We start from the raw sequence: 20661 nt of genomic DNA, 5'->3' as shown, positions 1-20661 counted from the left end.
TCCACTAGTGTAATGACCTCCTAATTGGCCCTCTGCCTCAAGTCTTTTCTCCTGCCCATGCATCCTCTATAGAAAAACCCAAGTGTTTTTCCTCAAGCACACAATTGACCATTTGACCTCCTATTCAACCAACTCCATTGACCCCTTTTCCCTCTAGGATGAAACATAAACATCTCTGTTTAGCTCTTAAAGCCTTTCACAATTGAAACTCAATTTATCTTTCAAGACCCACTTTACATTATTCCCCTTCACATAAGCCCCAATCTAGCCAAACTGGCCTACTTGTTACCTATACACATTTCCATCTCTTCTCATGCCTGGAAGGCCCTAGCTTCTCATCACAGCCTCATAGAATCCAGATCGTCTTTTAAAACACAGCAAAAGTACCACCACATTCTAAACAAAGCCTTTCTTCATCTCCTCCAACTGCTGGCACTCACCCTCCCAAACTACCTTGCATTTATTTTGCATTTGTATATAGATATTTACTTATATAGGTAAATATTGTCTGATAGATTATAAGTTCCCTGAGAGTGGGGATTTTTTTTTCTTTATATTTTTATCTCCAACACCTAAAATGGTGCCTAGCACTTTCAGGTGCTTAATTCATGCCTGACAATTGATTTCTCTTTCTAAACTCCAGTTACACATTGCAACTGTCTGCTGGACAGCTCCATCTGGAGGCAGCCCTGTTAGAAATTCAAGCTCAATCTATCCAAAATGGAAGTCTCTACCTTCCCAGCTAAAACAACTCCTCCAAACTGCCCTGCTTTCATCATACTTTCTGTCACCCAAGTTTACAACCTCAGAGCCATCTTTAATTCGTGCCTCTCCCTCACTCGCCATATCCAAATCAGTTGCCAATTCTTAACAATTTTTTCCATAACACCTCTTATATCTGTCCCCTCCTTTCTAGCCACAGAAGCTCACTGTGCTGTTTTCAAATATTCTCCAAGTTCTACTGATTTCTGCCACTGATATTTGTATTTTTTCTGCCACCTCTGCTATTCTATCCTTCAGGGAATCTACCATTTTGTTGAGAATCATCACCAAAAATTTAGTCTTGCTTAACTGCCTTTCCTAACTCTTTCTTTCCTGTTCTCTGTTACAAGGAATGCCTTGCTGAGTCAGGGATATAGGGCAGATATATTCAGAAATAAAGGTGACAAAAAGAAAATATATCAATTCAAACTTTTTTTTAAATTAATTCTCCACATTTTGCCCTTTTCTTCTTGATTTTAGTTCCATCTTTATGGATGTCAGATCTTCCTTAATTTCTCTTATTGAGCTCATTAACCATTCTTAAGAGTTTTGTGCTATATATACTTTCCCTTCTAAGGTGTTCCTTACGGAATCTGACATTCAGTTTCTTTTTTCTCATAATTATTCATTTTATTGGAGTCTTTTCATTTTTCTCACTCATGTCTTCAGTCAGTGATGTTTTTTTCTGTGAGATATTGTCTTATGAGGATTTTTCTATGTGACTGAGTGACTGTGTGTGTGTGTGTGTTTCTTCTTTTTACTTTGTGTGGAACATTTGATGCTAATTCTGAAGTGAATATAGAGATGCTGGTCTCATTCATTCTCTATTTGTTCTGCCATCTTCCAGCCAATCTATAAAACATATTTCTAACAACAATCCTGTAAAGTGTCTCATCATCTTTACTTACAGATGAGGAAACTGAGGCTCAGAGATGTGAAGTGGGGAAGGGAAAAAGCATTTATTAAGCACCAACCATGTGCCAGGCACTGTGCTAAGTTCTTTCCAGTCAGTCTTGCTATAACACATTTCAAAAAGGCAAATTTGTTCCAACCCAATTGATGTATTAGGGAAAATTTTGGTTTTGATTTGAATTTTCAGTTTGCTTCTACAGGAGAAAATGCAGCAAATTGCCACACTTCACAACAGCTCACAAGCTTAAACCTTCCAAGGCCCACTTCAGATCTTCGTCAAGGTAAAATGCCATATTTATTGTATATCTTCTGGTGCACTAGGAGCTATAGACAGAGAGGGGCCGGCGTATACCATCCCCAAAACCCTTCTCTGCCATGGCCTCTAGTCTCGAGGCCCAGAGTTGTGGCCTGCCAAACTTGCTGGAGACTTTATACAACACTAGTAACAGCTGGAAGACCAGAATGCAGCCAATATTTACTGTAGCATTTCTGTATTTCTTAACCATTTAACATGTATAACTCCAGGCTACCATTTTTATTAGGCTACTATATCTTTTTTGTGTCACCGACAAACTTGTTGAGCTTGTGCCTCTGACTCCATTTTCCCATAAGCTCTGCTGTTTTTATGCATGATTTTGCACAAGTGATTTTGGGGAGCACATATATTGTGTTATAGCAGAACTGACTGTATTGTCTCATCAGTTCCTCACAACAACCCTGCAAAGTAATTGCTGTTCCATTTTCATTTTCCAGTTGAGAAAAACTGAGGCAAGCAGCAGGTGACTTGCCCAGGGTCACGCAGATACTAAGTGTCTGAGGCTGGATTTGAACTCGTCTTTCTGCTTCCAGACCTAGGGCTCTACCCACTGCAGTGCCACCTAGCAGTCTCTAGTAACTTTCCCATGCCCACATATCTAGTATTTGGATTTCAGGCCAGTGTTCTTTCCACTTCACTGTCTCTCAATGCCTCCAAGCAGAGAAGAAAAGCTCAAACTTTCCCTCTATCTAGCTTTGCTCAGCTATGGGAGGTGGAAGCTAGGGAATTCTCAGGCATTGGAATAATTATTCACTACTCAGGCTAAGAAAGGACTGGACTAATGTACAGGCCTCTAGAGAGGCCCAGGGGTTGCATCTCATTTCAGAGCCTGCAGGAGTCCTAAGTCCCAAAATGCCTCCCAGGGCTTTCTGTTCAGAGCTAGGGCCAAAAGAGACAAGCAGGAATGATCTCCCTGCATTAATACAATTTTCCATTTCATTACCATAGAGCTATTCATTTCTACTAATAAGATTGAAAAAGAGCTCCCAACCCTGAGCTTCCTTTTAGCCAAAGGGAGTCTTCTTACAGCAAGGCTACAGTGGGAGAATGCAGAAGCCTGATCCAGAGGATTGTGTTAGCACAGAAGGTGTTGAGAAGCCCCGAGTCCCAAATTGTTGGTTTCTGTTATGCCAGGCCACTCTTGATGGCTGTCAGTTTCCAAAGGAAGAGGCTTAGTATAGGGCTCAGAAAATAAAAGTCAACATCACAGCTTCACACAGAAGAAAAAGATGGGTTCAATTACAAGCTAATAAGAGCAAGGAACTGTTTTACAAGGCAATGCTGCAGTCCCCAAGAGTTGGAACTCTGAGACTAAAAGCGGATGGCGGAGCAATTTCCCCCATAAAGGAAATAGAATATGGCCATTAGTCTCTAGGAAATGATGTTCCTTTCCTTAATGAAGACATTACCCCTTAGGCCTTTTCCCACCTCAGAACCCTGGGGCCACCACTTTCACTAATATAGTACATGGCCAAAGAAACTCGACCCCCCCAGCAGGGCCTTCTAATCAACACTTTTTCATTCAACAGGTATTTATTAAATATGCCTACCATGTGCAAGTTCCTAGGCACACAAAGAGAAAAAGTGATTAAAACCCTCCTCTCAGAGAGCTTACAATCTAATGGAAGGATATTTCACACATACACACACACACACACACACACACACACACACACCCCTATGATACAAGGTAGAATGATCCAAAAATCAAGGAGAATCACAGAGGAAATACTACAAGAAGGTCTGAGGAGGGAGAGAACATTAACTATTGAGGTATTCAGAAAGGATTTGTGATGAAAATGGAGCCTGAGCTGACCCCTGAGGGAAGAGAAGCACCTCAACAGGCACAGGTATGAAAGGCTCATCAATTCATTGGTTCTTAGAACTTGAAGTAACCTTACAGTCACCCAGTGGGTTTCAAGTACAGGTGACAGATAGCCTGTACAAACGAATGGAGGTGAGGAAAGGCAGGCCAAGAATGAGCGAATAGAGACTAGGCTGTTTTGATTGGAGTCCAGAGTTGGGAAAAGGTCTGGGGATATGTCAAATAATGCTTGAAAGATAGGTTGGAACTGAATTGTGTGTGTGGGGGGGTCTCAGTGACAGGTCAATGGATTTGCCTTTTATCCTAGAAGCAATGTGGAACCGTTAGACTGTTAAGTCATTTTCAGTCATGTCTGCTGACTTCATGACCCCATTGGGGTATTCTTGGCAAAGATACCGGCTTTTTAGCCATTTCCTTCTCTGGCTCATTTTACAGCTGAGGAAACTGAGGCAAACAGGTGAAGTGACTTGCCCAGGGTCACACACCTAGTAATTGCCTAAGACCAGATTTGAACGCAGGGAGATGAGTCTTTCTAACTCCAGCCCTGTGCTCTATCCACTGTGCCACTGAGCTGCCCCAATAGGGAACTACTGATGATTTCTGAGCATAAGAATAAAATGGGCAGAAATATTTTGGAAACTGAATAAAGGATGGATGGGAGTGAGCGGGGACCAGAGGCAAAGAGACCACTCAGGATGTTAATATGAGGGTCTGGCTTTTCCTGGAAGCATAAAAAAGGACACAAAATTAACCTCTGAGTTTCTTCTACTTATGTTGAATTCTGGCAAACAGAGCCAAAGAAAGTTCAGAGTTCAACCCTCTAAGTATTTGGCTACAGTGGAACAAAAAGAAATGATAAAGAAACAGAGAGGGTTTTCTGGCATGGTGGGCATCTCATCTGTGGAAACTCATAGACGTGGACAAGAGTCACCTAGGATGAGAGGTTCTCAGTGGGTGGACTGTGCACCATTAGAATGTCCACACCAAGGAGAACATGGAGCCTGGGTCAGTGTACCATGAGAAACAAAATCTTCTCCTCTACTTCTGCCAAAAGAAAGAAGAGGGGAGGTGGAGCCAAGATGACGGCTAGAAAGTAGAGACTTGTTTAAGCTCCCCACCAGGTCCCTCCAAACACCTATAAAAATGGCTCTGAACAAATTCTAGAGCTGCAGAACCCACGAAATATCAAAAGGAAGCAGGGCTCCAGCCCAGGACAGCCTGGATGGTTGCTGGGAAGGGTCTATCGCACGGGAGCTGGGAGTGGAGCGAAGCAGAACCCAGCATGGGCCGTGCCAGGACAAACCAGACCAGGAGCCAGGCAGAACAGGTATAGTGCCCTGAATCAGGGAGCTGTAGCAGTTACCAGATTTCTCAACCCACAAACACCAAAGACAACAGAGAAGGTTAGTGGGAAAAGCTGCTGGGAGACAGTGAAGAGTTCATGGTGGGCCACGGCCCCAGGGCAGTGGAGGTGGTGCAGCTCTGAGGCTGCTTCCAAAGCTACAGCCAGTTGCTTCCTGCCCCAGGCCCACCTGGTGGGAGGAATTAAGCAGCAGATTAGAGAGGGAGTACAAAGCCTGCTTTGCCCTGCCTGGGTCTGGGATGCAATCCTGGTTGGGGGTTCTTGGGGGAGAATCACTGGTGTGCCAGAGCTTCCTGTGTAGAAGTAGCTCTGAAAACAGCAGCACAGCCCCTCAAGCTTGGGACAAAGTACTCTCTATTCTACAAGCAGTCATACCCCGACAAAAAGCTCAAGGGTCAAGTAGTTTGCTGGGAACATGGCCAGGCAGCGAAAACACACTCAGATTCAGACTCAGACTTTGGAATCTTTTTTTTGGTGACAAAGAAGACCAAAACATACAGCCAGAAGAAGTCAACAAAGTCAAATAGCCTACATCAAAAGCCTCCAAGAAAAATATGAATTGGTCTCAGGACATGGAAGAGCTCAAAAATTATTTGGAAAAGAAAGTAAGAGAAGTAGAGGAAAATTTGGGAAGAGAAATAAAAGTGATGTGAGAAAATCATGAAAAACAAGTCAATGACTTGCTAAAGGAGACCCAAAAATATTGAAGAAAATAACACCTTAAAAAAATAGACTAACCCAAATGGCAAAAGAGCTCCAAAAAACCAATGAGGAGAAAAATGCCTTGAAAGGCAGAATTAGCCCAATGGAAAAGGAGGTCCAAAAGACCACTGAAGAAAATACTACCTTAAAAATTAGATTGGAGCAAGTGGAAGCTAGTGACTTGATGAGAAATCAAGATATTATAAAACAGAACCAAAGGATGAAAAAATGGAAGACAATGTGAAGTATCTCATTGGAAAAACCACTGACCTGGCCTAGATATTATCTTTCAAGAAATTATCAAGGAGAACTGCCCTGATATTCTAGAGCCAGAGGGTAAAATAGAAATTGAAAGAATCCAATGACCCCTCCTGAAAAAGATCCCAAAAAGAAAACTCCTAGGAATATTGTTGCCAAATTCCATTACACAATGGAAAAAAAAATCAGCAAAGCCCCACAGCAAAGACATCTTCCCAATAAGTCCTCAGGCATGGAGGTGCCCTAGGGCTCTTGAAGCTTGTGTCCATTGAACACTGACTCTGACAGGGCCTACTAGGCAGGAAAGAGAAGCTTGGAGTCTGGGCTCAGAGACAGGCTGCATTTCTAGTGTCCAAGTACCAAGCTGGCAGTGTCAAGAGAGCCTTATTTCTAAATTTGCAGTAGAGTTAGTACTTCTGTGGCCACAGCATCTTTCAAAGACCATCTAACAAAGGCAGTGTCGGGTTATGATATATGCTAGTGGAGCAGGGAAGAAGCCACACTGACCATAACACGGCTTCTCGAAGAAAAGCCTCACCTGTAGCAGGAAATATTCTTACTAGGGCATCATCTTATTATAACAGAGTTCTCAGGGATAGTGCTGTTGAGAGGCCTGATTTGCACAAAAAGAATATTGAAAATCATCAATTTACTAGAAACACAATGAAGCTACTCTCCAAATGTGATGCGGGTCTCAAAGCACCCAGATGGGGGCAGGCAACTCAAACAGATGACTTTTAAAGACAGCCAAAGGCCATACTCCTTCCTGTGCAAGTGGGCTTTTTAATAAGACAGATGAGCAGCTTTGCAGCTCATAATCAGATCCAGACAGGCTGCCTCCGCCACACGCAGCCCCTGCGCCACAGGGATGGTGACGACAATGGCCCCTTCCTTTCTTCTCTTTTCAATTGAAATGGCGATGGGAGATGGGGGTGGGGTAGGGCAATGTGGGACAAGCAGAACACTGTGTAGAGGCTACAGTGTAACTGACAGACACATCTACTGGCTGCCAAGAGAAATCCCCCAAATATCTAAGAGAAGGAAAACAGCACAGCTTCACTCCTCCCCACCGCCATTGAACTGAATTGTACAAAATGATGTAGTGAAAAGGATGTTCGATTTAGAGCCAAAGGATCGGAGGCTGAATCTTGTCTTTGTTATTGACTACCTGTGTAATTTGGGGCAAACACATTCCTCTCTCTGGGCCACTAGTTTATTCATCCTGAAAATGAGGAACTTGAAAATATCTAAGGCCCTTCCGGCTCTAAATCCTACAATCCCAGCTCTGTTGTTTACTACCTGGGTGAGCTCTCTTCATCAGCCTGGGCCTCAGTTTGCATATTTATAAAATGTGGGAGGGGGGCAGGTTGTGGACTACATGGTCTATGATCCCATCAGAATAAATTTCACGAAGATATAATCATAGATGATCTCTGAAGAACAGGATTTGAGCTAAGGAGTAGGTACCCCTCCCCCTCCCATTTTTTTGCCAAATCTTTCTTGCCTTCAACTACAAAATGGGGCCAACTTTCCTTAGAGGTGGGGGAGGAAAGGACTGCTCAGCCTGTTGAGTGAGATTTCAAAGTGCTGATGTCAATTTTCCTGCCACTACCAGGGAGTGAGGTGAGGCACCCTTTGTGCCCAGACTGAGGAAGGGCTGTTTCAGTCGCTTGTCTGAAAGGATTCTAGAAACTTTCTGGGGGGGGGGCGGGGAGGGGGCTCTGGTATCATGAATTTGCCTTTTGGTTTTTTTTTTGTTTTTGTCATTTTTCATTGATACTCTTTAAAAAATTGTCACTTCCCAATGGACCCCCCCACTCCAACTCCAGTAAGGACCCTCTTTCTTAATAAAGAAGTACAGTTAAGCCAAACAAATGGACCCGCTGGCTAAGTCTGCCAGTGCTGGCTTCATTTTATACCCATTTGTCTACTGCCTCTCTGCCAAAAGGTGTGACTGGGTTTCTGCTTTGCTAACCCCCCAGCATCTGGGTAAAGGAAGGGTCACTTCTTCTAGGTTCCCAATGCTGAGTATACAGTTGCTCTGACTGCCAATGGGCAACTTTTAAAAGCATTTATCAGACATTTTTAAATCCCCAGCAGTGCCTTGCACACAACAGGCATGACAAACGCATGAACAGTTGTTGGATTTTTTAAAAATCCCATCGTCCTATGATCCAAGGACACAAAGCCAGCTACTGGCAGAGCTGAGCCTCCAAGCTGGGTCTTCTGAGTCCTAATTTAGGGTTTTTCCACTATATTCTACTGCTTTCTTCTAGCTGCCACAACCTTTGTTACATTACTTGTTATTCAGTCCTTCAACTGCAGTCCTAAGAGTTAAGAACCAAGAGGCTCTCTTCAAACCAGTCGATCGATTGCAGCCTCAAGTCAGAGCAGTGTGTCGGTGCATGGATGCTCACCCGGCTTCTTTGTGTCCAAGCCAGTCTGGAGCTAATGCCTCCACGGGGCATTGTTGTTCCCAATGGGAGCAGCCAAAACTGTCATTTCAAAAAAAGCCCAGCCCAGCCAGACTCCTAGCATAAAGTGTTTTATGAGCACTGGGCTGGGAATCAGGAGACCTGGGCTCAAGGCCAGTCTAGCTTGGTGACCTTGTGCAGTTCACTGGTCCCTCTCTGGGGCTCAGCATCCTCCTGTATAAATCAAGGAGATTCATAGACTTGAAAGCTTAATGGCAGGCAAGGTCACCAAGTCCAAACCCCTCATTTGACAGATGAATAAACTGAGGCCCAGAGAGAGGAAGGACTTGGTCAGGGCCAGACACAGTGCTAGGATTCTAGCCGACTGGCCAAATCTAGTTTTCTTTCCAAACTACTTCCTAACAACCAGATGAGATGGTTGCTAAGGTCCCCTGTAGCTCTGACATTTTATGATTTAATCTACAAATATATCTGAAGGAGCCTACTCTAAATACAGTACCCTGTGTTCCTCTGAGAGTTATACATCATGGCACCTTAGTAGCTGCGTGACTTTGGACAAGCCCTCAGCTTCTCTCTGCCTCCATTTCTTCATATGCAAAATGAGATGGTTGGGCTATAGTAGTGGTGTAAAACTCAGCTAGAAACCATACCCAAGAATCCCTGAAGGCTGCATACTAACTTAGTTTTAAAATGTAATTTTATGTATATTTTATTGGATTTTTATTTATTTTGTTGACCATCTCCTGATTACATTTCAATCCAGTTCAAGGCGCTAGTGGGAGCGCGTTTGATATCTGGGAGCCGGAGGAGCGCTAAAGTCCTTTTCAGCTTTCACATTCCACGAGTTCATGAGAATAGGCTGACTATGATATAATGCTACCTGAGCCTTCTTTTAAAATGCCCAGATGACACAATTTAATTAATCACACACTTTACGCAGAAGGGTTGTACAATGTGCATTTACAAAGCTTCTCTCTGAGATTATTTTTTAACCTTAAGACACAATGGCCAATTGTGCGTTGTAACGGAATAAAACAAATTCTCACCTCCTCCTGCTGGATAAGGTTTCTTCATGTTCTACATGAGCAACTTTTAATACTCTCTTGTCAATAAACAGATCTTCAGGATAATAAGCTGATCTATATTGCCGCTGCTGAGAATGGGCACAGAGCTTGCCAATCTGAAAAAGAAATGCAATGTCACTGTAGGATGCTTCTACCAACATGATATTAGAAACCACACTTGCAATGTTCCCCAACTGCTCCACCAATTCCTTTTCTTTGGGCCTCACTCTCAGAAGAGAGGAAAGACAAAGCTCCTAATTCAATGCGAAAAGAGGCTCTGTAGCCTTCAATGCTTAGTAAGGTGCAAAGAGATATAGCAGAGAGAGCACTAGAGTTGGACTCAGAGGACATGAGTTCAAATTCCAGCGCAAAAAATTACTAGCTGGGTGATCCTAAGTGTGTCCCTTGCCCTCTCTGGGCATCAGTAACCACATCTGGAAAGTGAGGGGCCTGGGCCAGGGAGTCTCTGACGTCCCTTCTGGCTTGAAATCAATAATCCCATGATACTACCAATGATGGAACGACACATGATTGAAGGACGCCACTCCAGAATTACCCTATTGAAGGAGGCCTAAGAATTTTCTACATGTCAGAGTGCGTTTCAAGGGCCTTGTACAGGGGACAGATGAGATGGATACCTTCAATGGTATTTTCTGTTTGAAAGGGTAGAGAATTCACAAAACAATATTTCTGTATTTTGGAAGAAATGGAGGTATTGGGGGGACATTATCAATATAATCATATTTCATGGCTGACAAACAGCTTCCACACCTTACCTCATTCAAACATTATGCCAGCCCTGATGATGAAGCTAAACAAGACAGGTAATAATCCCAATTTTACAGATAAGAAAATCAACCCAGAGGGGTCGAGTACATTCCCCAAGGTTACAAAGCTAATCCAAATCCTCAAATTCACAGCTTCTGGCTCAGAGTCCAGTGCTCTTCCTCCTGCGTAGCATGATGGAAACAACCCACCCACCTGCCGAGCACTCTCAATTCTTACAGGTCTATTTTTGGTATGAGATTTATGCTACAGCATTAACAACAATGTTAATGCAATAGCTCACTGGGCTCTTCTAAAAATGCCTTAGGGAGAAGGGAAATCAGCCTATCAACTGCCCAAACCCTCAGCTCTGAATCATCCATTACTGGATAAATCCCAACGCTGACAGGTGAAAATGTTACCTGGGTGAAAATCTCTTGTGTATGAGAGATCCTAGCTCACTTGCTTCTGAAACTTAGTTCCACCCCCACAGAGGTATCAAAAGAAGGGAAAAATGATTTTGTGACATCAAAATACTTTGGGGGGGGATTTAGTTTAAGGAGGGGCAAGAAAGATGAAGAATGATCAATAAGGGGGAAACAGAGAAGGAAAAAGAACAAACACATGAAAAGCATTAATAAAACACTATATGCAAAGCACCAGGACACAAATAAAAAATGAGTCAGTCCCTACCCTCAAGAAACTTTTGTTCTAACGGGAGGAGACAACACATAGGACAATGGTGAGCTGGGAAGGGAGTTTTGGTCTGTGAAGTCATGGAAATGGTGAATAGGACCATAAGAGAATCAACTGCTAGAAGCAATGAGAGTGGAGGTACAGGGTACTCGGTATGCATGGCAGAAAAGTAGATAGCAAGAAGGCAGCCAGGGTAAATAATGATAGGATATGAAGTATGGTCTGGTCTAGAGTCATGTGAGTTTGCCTCCCTCACTTGCCAATCAGAACAGCTTAGGCTCAGGGTAGGATTTCCAAAGCTGAGAGCATTAACTCCTCCAGGGCATGGTCTCTGGAGATCAAGTGGTCTGGAACATGTAATGAAAAGGTGCAGGAAAGAAGACAAGAAAATGCCCATGGTGGGACATGAAGGGAGGAAGAAGAAGGAAAAAGGAAGAGAGAGGAGGAGAAAGGAGATAGAAGGTAAAGGGAAGGAGGTGGGGGATCTTATATCACAGCCTCCTGGCTTCCAGTCTAGCAAACTTTCATTTGGCGGTGATGCTATCTTAGTTTTCAGAAGACTAATACAACTTGTTGTCAGGCAGGTTCAGGTTCTTATGCTTTGCCTGGACTTTTCTATCAACCTCCTAATCAGCCTCCTTGCCTCCAATTTACACCATTTCCAATCCATCCTCTGTACGTTCTCCAAAATAAGCTTCCCAAGGCCAACTATATAGCTACCGAGACAGCTAGTTGGTGTAGGAAACAGAGCACTAGACCTGAAGTCAGGAAAACCTGAGTTCAAATCCAGCGTCAGACACTTAATAGCTATGTGACTGCAAGTCACCGAATCTCTGTTTACCTTAACTGTTAAATGGGGGCAGTAACAGCATGAGAGCATTAAATGAGATAATATTTGTAAAAAAAAAAAAAAGCACAATTGTCCTCCTCCCCATTGCTCCCTTGGTCCACACGCCATTTTACTTCCCCCCAAATATCTCAACTTAGTACCTAGTGCCTGGCACATAGTAGGTACTATATAAATACTCATTCCCTTCTCTCTCCACTCCCATCCCAGTCCCCAAACCATCTGTGGATCTCTATTACTTCTAGAAAAAAAATTCCTTGGCCTCATATTTAAGGCCCTCCCAATCTCTCCAATCTCCCTCTCCAGGCTAATTTCAGACTATTTCCCTTCAGACACTATACTTTAGCCCAACTGGACCATCCTTCCGATTCCCTGAATATGAAAGCTTATGGATTTGCACAGCATGTCCATCATGCCTGGAATGTACTGCCTCCTTCCTTCTGCTTTTGGAATCTTAAGGATTCCTCAAAACTCAGATCATATACCACCTTCTCTGGGCAGCCTTCCTTGACTTCCCCAGTTGTAAATTATTTCTTCCTCCAATTTTCCTAACACATTTGGATTGGTCTCTCCTTTACTCAACATTACAACCATAGCACCCACTATAGAACGTACGTTCACTGAAGACAGAGGCAATGTAATGTGTTTTGTCTCCCCAGTCCACAGGATAATAAAGTTCACATAGTGTATGATAAATAGATTTTGAATTGAACTGAACACAAGGTCCTCTGAATCTGAGCTCACTTGCTTACTCGTTCTATCTGATAAACTTCATATGTAGTGACCACTGGGCTAGTTATTGTAAGAGATACACAGTTCAGATAAGATCTGGCCTTTACTCATGAAGCTTACAGTCTAGTAAGGTCATTAGAATATCTAATAAATAATAAAAATATAATACAAATATAAAAATATTTATATAAAATTATATTTTAATCATATATTATATATTATATAAAATTACATTTTATAATGAGAACACAAAATATAAATAAATAATAAATAAGATATAATGGCAACATTATCTAAATAATATCTAAAGGCAGCTAAAGTACCTTAACATTTGCAAAGCATTTTATATGATCTCATTTGATTCGCACAATAATACTTCAAGGTTACTATGGCAGGATCACACAGGTAGTAAGGATCTGAGGCAAGATTTGAACACAGCTCTTCCTAACTCTAGGTCCAGTGCCCTACCAATCCACTATGACCCTCCAGCTGCTTCCATTGATCCTACAATAGTCCTCCTCCTTGTAGCTCCCTTGGACCACACATCATTTTACTTCCTCCCCCCCAACCCCAACAATCTCAATCTAGAAAACCTTGAGTTACTGGAAATCATAGAATGAACCCTACATGGGTGATGTAGATTTTAACTCAGTCCCACGCTCAGTTTGTTAAAGCCTCATTCTGGTTCTCCTAATGGGAAGAAGCAATACTGAAGAGTCACAAGAGGCCTGGGAAACATAGAATCTCCATTCTCGCCCCAATGCTGCTACTGTGTGAGACTGGGCAGAGCTTTGCTCTCTCTGGGCCTCAATTTTCTCTCTGGGCTAGGTAGCGCAATGGATAGAGTGCTGCGTCTGGAGTCAGGAAGACTCATCTTCCTGAGTTCAAATCTGACCTCATACACTTACTAGCTGGGTGACCCTGGGCAAGTCTACTTCACCCTATTTGCCTCAGTTTTCTCATCTGTAAAATGAGCTGGAGATCTTTGTATCTTTGTCAAGAAAACCCCAAATGGGGTGACTGAACAACAACAATGCAACGTGTGTGTAAGTGTATATACATATATGTATGTGTATGATATATATATTATATAATCAAATATAACATCATATATAATATATTATATATTATACACATACATACACATATATTAAATGATTCAATTAAGTTCAGGAAAACCTTTATTAAGCTCCCACTATGAGGAAAGCACTGTGCTAGACAGTAGACGAGGCATAAAATTTGTTTCAGAGACATCCCCTCCCTTCCTGGTGGGATTATGCATGCATGGATAATAAATAACACATAACACATAATATTACCATAGAGTCAAAAGAGAATTGCAAAACCATGTGAGGGGGAAAGGGTGCTATCAAGGAAAGCCTCCTGGAGGAGGTACAATTGAGTTATCCTTTAAAGGATGGGTTGAAACCAAGAGGAGATGGTCAATCCAGGAAGAGGTTACAGCTTAGGCAGAATCAGGGAGGCAGAAAAGTCCAGGGCACATATGCAAATTCAGTGGAATGCAGTTGTCATATTTAGTTGCAGCAGAGAATGCATGTAGAACGGTCTGGGATAAGCTTGAAATGTAAGGTGGTAACCATATTGTAGAGGCCTGGAATGCCAGGTCAACTTAGAACTTAACATTTGTTACATTTTATTTTTCTATTTTATTGTATATTCTATTTTAGACAATAGAGAACACCACTGGAGGCATTGGTTGGGGGAGTGACAGAAGCAGATCTCTACATAAAGATAAGTCTGGCAGCAGTAAGGAAGACGAATTGGAAAGGGGGACATGGCAGCCAGAAGACCTGCTGCAAACCAAGTGGGATAGGTCAGCATTAGAACAATAATAATAATAGTAATAGGCAGCATGTCTACAGCACTTTCAGGTTTGCCAAGCATTGTACATGTTATCTCATATGATGCTCCCCTGGGATGTATGCGCTATCATTATCCCCATTTTGCAGATGGGGGACCTGAGGCACACAGGCTTGCCCAGGGTCACAAAGCTAGTAAAAGTCTAAGGAAGGATTTAAAATCAGGTCTTCTGGACTCCAAGTCTAGCATTATTACCCACTGCATCACCTAGCAACCTCTTAATGTGAGTTACATAGAATATGTTATTATTATCATTGCCACTTTTTAGATGGGATAACTGAGTGGTAATGTACTGTACTCAAGTGGTAGCCATGGGAACAGAGAAGGGGAGAGAGAGGAAAGATAATGGGGAGGTAAAACTGGCAGAGCTTGGCAAAGGATCGGACATGAGGAGTCAAGCGAGAGGGAAGGGGCACAGGGAAGCTAGCCCAGGGTGGCTAAATAGCCAGAAGGACAGGAAGGCTTAGACAGAGAGAGCTCTGATGCGATTTCATGGCTCTAGGAAAAGACTGTGAAGTCAGACTCCTCCTCTATGCCCGACTCGTTCCTTTTGCGTTTCCATTCTGTACTGGTGGTATTTGGAGGTTCATGGGCAAGGGATGGGCAGTATGCAGAAGAAGCTCCCACCACCACTTGATTTGTGCTCCTAGGGTACAAGGGTACAGTACAAGTGCTTACTCCCCCTTTTTTCTGGGGTGAGTCAACAAGTGGAATTCTAAAACAAGAAGGCTACAGTCAGAAGTTACTTGGGCTCACTCTATACGTCTACTAAACAAAAACCCTAGCATTTTAGGGGCAAACGTGGTAACAGAAAGGCAATTCTGACTTGGGACAACTGCCCTCCCTGCCTAAAGTTTCTGAAAATAGAACCTGGGAAACCAAATGAGCTGTTAGCTAATCAGAAACCAAAGAAATTCAAAGCCTGGAATGGCCTGAGAAAAGCAGGGTCTAAATCCTGGCTTTACTTACTTCAGAGCTTCAAGTTCAGAGATTTGTTACTTCCCATTCCACAGTCAAAGCTTATTCCCCTATAAGATAAGGAGACTGAAGAATGTCTAGATCTCAGACTTAGAAGGCCTTTGAGAGAGTTCAAGCTCTACTTAATTGAGAAGAGAAGACCCTCTATAAGAAACCCAGAAAGTGGCCTCCAGCCTTTCTTCTATTTTCTATTAGGTCCAATTGTTAGGAAGTTTTCCTTCAAAATCAAGCTCAAATCTGCATATCAGAAATGTCTGCTCATAGCTCTTAGTCCTGCGTGTTGGGGCCAAGCTTTCTTCCATGTGACAGCCCTTCTAATATTGGAAGGCAGTTATCACACCCCACCGCCTTCACTTTTCTATTTTCTCCAAGGCAAACCTTCAGTTCCTTCAACAGATCCTTGGGTGGCATTATTTCTAGGCCTCTATCACTAGCCTAGTCATTTCTCCACCTTATCAATATCTTTCTTAAAATGTGTATCCAGAGCTGAATACAATATTCCAGGTGTGTCTGATCACCTCATTTCCCTGGTTCTGGATACTATGACCCTCAAACCAGCCTGAAAAAATTAACTCTTTGATCAGTTATATTGAGTTTGGAGTTCACTAAAAACCCCAGACGATTTTCAGATGACTTCATATTTAGCCACACCTAATATTGTACTTACTAATCTGACTTTTTGAATCCAAGTGTACATTTGCCCCTATCATCTAGCATTATATTCATCTCAGTCCAGTGCTCTAGACTTTTAAAGTCTTTTTGAATCTTGATTCTGTCATCCAACAGAGTCCCACTAGCTAACTTTGCACCACCAGACACAAAACTCATTGGGTACAGATGATGATGATGGTGATGGTGATGATAGCACATGTACAGCACTTTAGGTTTTGCAAATCACTGTACAAATATTATTCCATTTTATTCTCACAACAACCCTGGGAAGCAGGAGCATTATTATCCCCATTTTACAGAGGAAGAAACTGAGGCAGACACAGGTTGAGTGACTTGCCCACACTCACACAGCTAGCAAGTGTGTAGGGCTAGGTTTATACTGACTGACTTGAGAGGTTTTGAGCTTGGGTGATGAGAAGAATGGTGGTACCCTGGACAGTAAGAAGGAAGTAGGAAAGGCTTAGGGAAAAATAATCATAGCATTTATAGAGCAGTTGAAGTTTGGCAAAGCATTTTGCAAATATTATCTCATTCTGTCTTTACAACAACCATGGGAGGTAGGTACTGTTTCCATTTTACAGAAGAGAAAACAGGCAAACAGAAGTTGAGTGACATACCCAGAGTCATATAGCTGGCAAATGTCTGAGGCTGGATTTGAACTTACTTCCTGACTCTAGGTCCATCATTCTATTTGGACATGTTAAATTTGAGATGTCTATAGGATATCCAATTCAAAAAGTCCAATAGGTAGTTGGTGATACAGGACTGTGCCTCAAGAAAGAGACTAGGGTGTAAATGAAGATATGGGAATCGTCTGTAGAGAGATGATAATTAAGCCCACGAGAGCTGATGAGATCAGTAAGTGAGACAGTACAGAGAGAAGAAGGCCCAGGACAGAGTACTGGGTAATACCTATGGTTAATGGGCACGACCAAGTGGAAGATCCAGCAACAAAAGACTGAGAGGTGGTCAGATAGATAGGAGAAGCCAGTAGTGTCATGCAAACCTAGAGAGAAGAGCTATTCCAGGAGAAGAGGGTGATTGATCAATAGTGTCAAAGGCTGCAGAGAAGTCAAGAAGGGTGAAGACTGAAAAGGGGCCACTGGAGTTAGCAATTAAGAGATCATTGGTAGCTTTGGAGAGAACAGTTTCAGTTGAATGATGAGGTCAGAACCAAGATCATAGCAAGTTTATATGGGAGTGAGAGGTGAGAATTGGAGGCACCAAAAGTAGATGACTTTCTCAAGTAAGAGCCATAAAAGGGAAGAGAGCTAAGGAGTGATACCTTGTGGAGATGGTCAGATCAAATTTCGCTGTTGGTTTTTTAAGAAATGAGTCTGTTTGTACTTATAAGGGAAGCATCCAGTAGATAAAGAGAGATTGAAGATTAGTGAGAGAACAGGGATGGAAGAGGAAGTAATATTCTAGAAAAGATGGGAGAGGACGAGATCAAGGGTACATGTAGAGGGCTTTGCCTCAGCAAGGAGAAGGGCCACATAGCAGATTGGATATGTGGGATGAGAGAGAATGAGGAGTAAAGGAAAATATGGAAAGAGTTAAACTGGATGACAGAGAGGATGCTGAAGCCTTTGACAGAAAAAGGGGTGCATTTGGGCACAGAGATCATGACTTGTTTTGGACAGGCTGAGCTTAAGGTGACTATGAGATATCCATTTTGAAGTTATCTACTAGGCGGTCGGAGAAACATGACTGGAGCTCAGAGGAGAGACAGATTGGACATACAGATCTAGTAGTCATTTGCCTTGAGATGCTGATTAAGCCCTAGGTTAGGGGTAAGGAACCTATAGTCTTGAGGCCCCATGTGGCCTTCTAGATCCTTAAGTGTGGCCTTTTGACGGAATCCAAATTTTACTTTGTTCTTAAGGATCTAGAGGCCCACATGTGCCCTCAAGGCCGCATGTTCCACACTCCTGCCCTAGGTGCTGCTGAGGTCACTAAGTGAAAGAATGTAGAATAAGAAGAAAATAGGGCCCAGGACATAATCTTGGGGGATACTCATTATCAGGAATCATGATATGAACAATAAGCCATCAAAGGAGATTGAAAATGAGTGGCCAGGAGCAGAGCCAAGATGGTGGAGCAGAAAGAAACAATGCAGCTTCATTTCCAACCATGGCTCCTCCAAACAGATCTATAAAAAGCACCAGACCAAATCCTGATGGCGAAATCCTGAAAAGTCATAGTAAGTCCTTTGTCCCACCCAGGTGGCATAGGGAGACAGAGAGGTCTGCAGACATTGGAGACAGAGTCGGGGCAGAAGCACTCCAGCACCCAGGGGGAGGCCGCACATTAGCACATAAAGAGGCCCCAGACCCACATCAGGGCACTAGAACAGAGACAGGTGCCAAGTGGTAGCTTTGTCTCCCACTACCCAGCCCCAGGTTGCTGATCCAGGGCAGAGTGAGAAGGACACCTGTGCATAGTGATACCCTGGGCTGTGTACGGAGAAAGGAGAGAGCTCAGAAGCCAGCAGCAGCACTGGTGCGGGTTCAGGCCTCAGGCATAATGTAAGGTCTCAGTTTTACCATCTAGCCCAGCCTGCAGAGGACTAATCAAGGCAGGGAACACAGACCAAAGGGGAGCCTCCAGTTCCGCAATTATGAACCAACAAAGCTTCCCAGCTGGCTGATAGGGGCAGGGGCCAGCAGCACTGTATTCTGACACAGACCCAAAACCAGGTCAGAGCTCAGACCAGGGTGGCAGCAATCACACATTACCCTGGATCAGATCCCTTTTGGAGTACTGAAAGTTTTCAAGTCTCCATCCTGTCTCTGAGATCCTGGAAGACTGCAACACTCAATATCCCAAGACAGCAGCAACAGGACTAGTCCAGACCTTCCCTCCAGAAGTACACAGACTCTGACCTTAACATTAAGTGCAAGGGCTGGAAATAGGCTGAACAAATGAGCAAACAAAAAGAGAACCCTACTATAATGAGCTATTTTGGTGATAGGAATGTTCAAAAAACAAAGGCAGAAAAAATGAATATAAAATATTTATGAGAAAAGTCTTAGAGGAGAAAACAAACTCAGCTAGAATTTCTAAAGAAATAAATCAAGAGTTGAAAAAAAAGGACTTAAAATACTTTTATAAATGGAATGAAAGTGCTTGAGGAACAACTTGGAAAAGAAATGAGAGCTACAGAAGAATGAGTTGGAAAGGGAATTAACAGCTTGGCATAAGACGTATAAATCCTTGCCCAAGAAACGAACTCCCTGAAAATCTGAATGGACTAAATGGAGGTCAATGATGCTGTAAGAACAAGAAATATTTAAAAACAAAGTCAGAAGACTGAAAAAATAGAAGATATAAGGTATCTCATAGCAAAAACAACTGACCTGGAAAGCAGATCATGGAGAAAAATATGGACTCTCTGAACACTGTGACCAAAAAAGGAGCCTAGGTATCTTATTTCAAAAAATCTTCAAAGAAAACTTTTGCATATCTCTTAGAACCAGGGAGCAAAGTAGAAATAGAAAGAATCCACCAATCAAGAGAATCCTCCTGAAAGAAAACCCTAAATGAAAACTCCCAGGAACACTATGGCCAAAACCCAGAGCTTCCAGGTCAAGCCAGAAAGAAAGTTCAGGTACTGAGGAACCCCAGTCAGGATCCCACACAATTTCGCAGCCACCACTCTGAAGCAGCAAAGAACTTCCAAAACAATATTCCAGAAGGCAAAGGATATGGGCTTACATCCAAGAATAACTTGCCCAGCAAAACTGAGTATAATACTTCGAGGGGGAAAAAATGGATCTTTAATGAATAGGGAACTTCCAAGCATTCCTGATGAAAAGATCAGAGCTGTAGAAAAGCTTTAAAGTTCAAACACAGGAATGAAGAGATGCAGAAAAAGGTAAACACGAATGAAGAGTGACTATAAAAAACAAACAAGGCTAAATTGCTCATGTTCAAATAGGGAAAGATGATCCATGTGTACCCCCTGAACCCTATCATCTTCAGGGTTCAGGGAAGGAGTCCAATTAGACAAGGCCTGGGAATGGTTCTGTTAGGTTCCAATCTTGAGAAAAGAATGGCTAGAGAGGAGAAGAGAAATACGTTGGGGGCAGGAGGGAGAAAAGAAAGGAAGGGTGGGGAAGATTATTTCATATACTCAGTGTGTACAAGTAGATACGTACACAAACAAGGAGAAGGAGGTGGGGAAAGAGTGGCTGACACTTAAACCTCATTTTCATCTGAACTGTTCCAAAGAAGGAAGAATACACACACACACACACACACACACACACACACACGCAGAGTTGGGTACAAAAATCCATTTCACTCAACAGTTAAATGGTGGGGAAAGGAAAGGGAGAATTAGAAGGAGGGTAGATTAAGGGATGGATTAGTCCTAAGGAAAACAAACTCTTTTTGAGGTGGCAAAGACTGGAAATCTGAAGGAGTGCCCATGAACTGGGGAATGGCTGAA

At 42.7% G+C, this 20661-nt stretch overlaps 1 protein-coding gene across 3 annotated transcripts in view; it reads right to left on the bottom strand.

The window, feature by feature from the left end:
• GPC3 (glypican 3) overlaps positions 1 to 20661 on the bottom strand; it is a 705431-nt gene that overhangs the window by 291300 nt on the left and 393470 nt on the right. For all 3 annotated transcript variants that reach the window (XM_036740234.1, XM_036740236.1, XM_036740237.1), the window contains one exon: positions 9620 to 9753. In XM_036740234.1, the coding sequence (XP_036596129.1) occupies positions 9620 to 9753 (134 nt within the window). The remainder of the gene's footprint in view (positions 1 to 9619; positions 9754 to 20661) is intronic.

Source organism: Trichosurus vulpecula, chromosome X (genome assembly GCF_011100635.1).
Source record: "Trichosurus vulpecula isolate mTriVul1 chromosome X, mTriVul1.pri, whole genome shotgun sequence".
Lineage (NCBI taxonomy): Eukaryota > Metazoa > Chordata > Mammalia > Diprotodontia > Phalangeridae > Trichosurus > Trichosurus vulpecula.
Note: the sequence above shows the minus strand (reverse complement) of the source record. Positions and strands in the feature narration are given on the sequence as shown.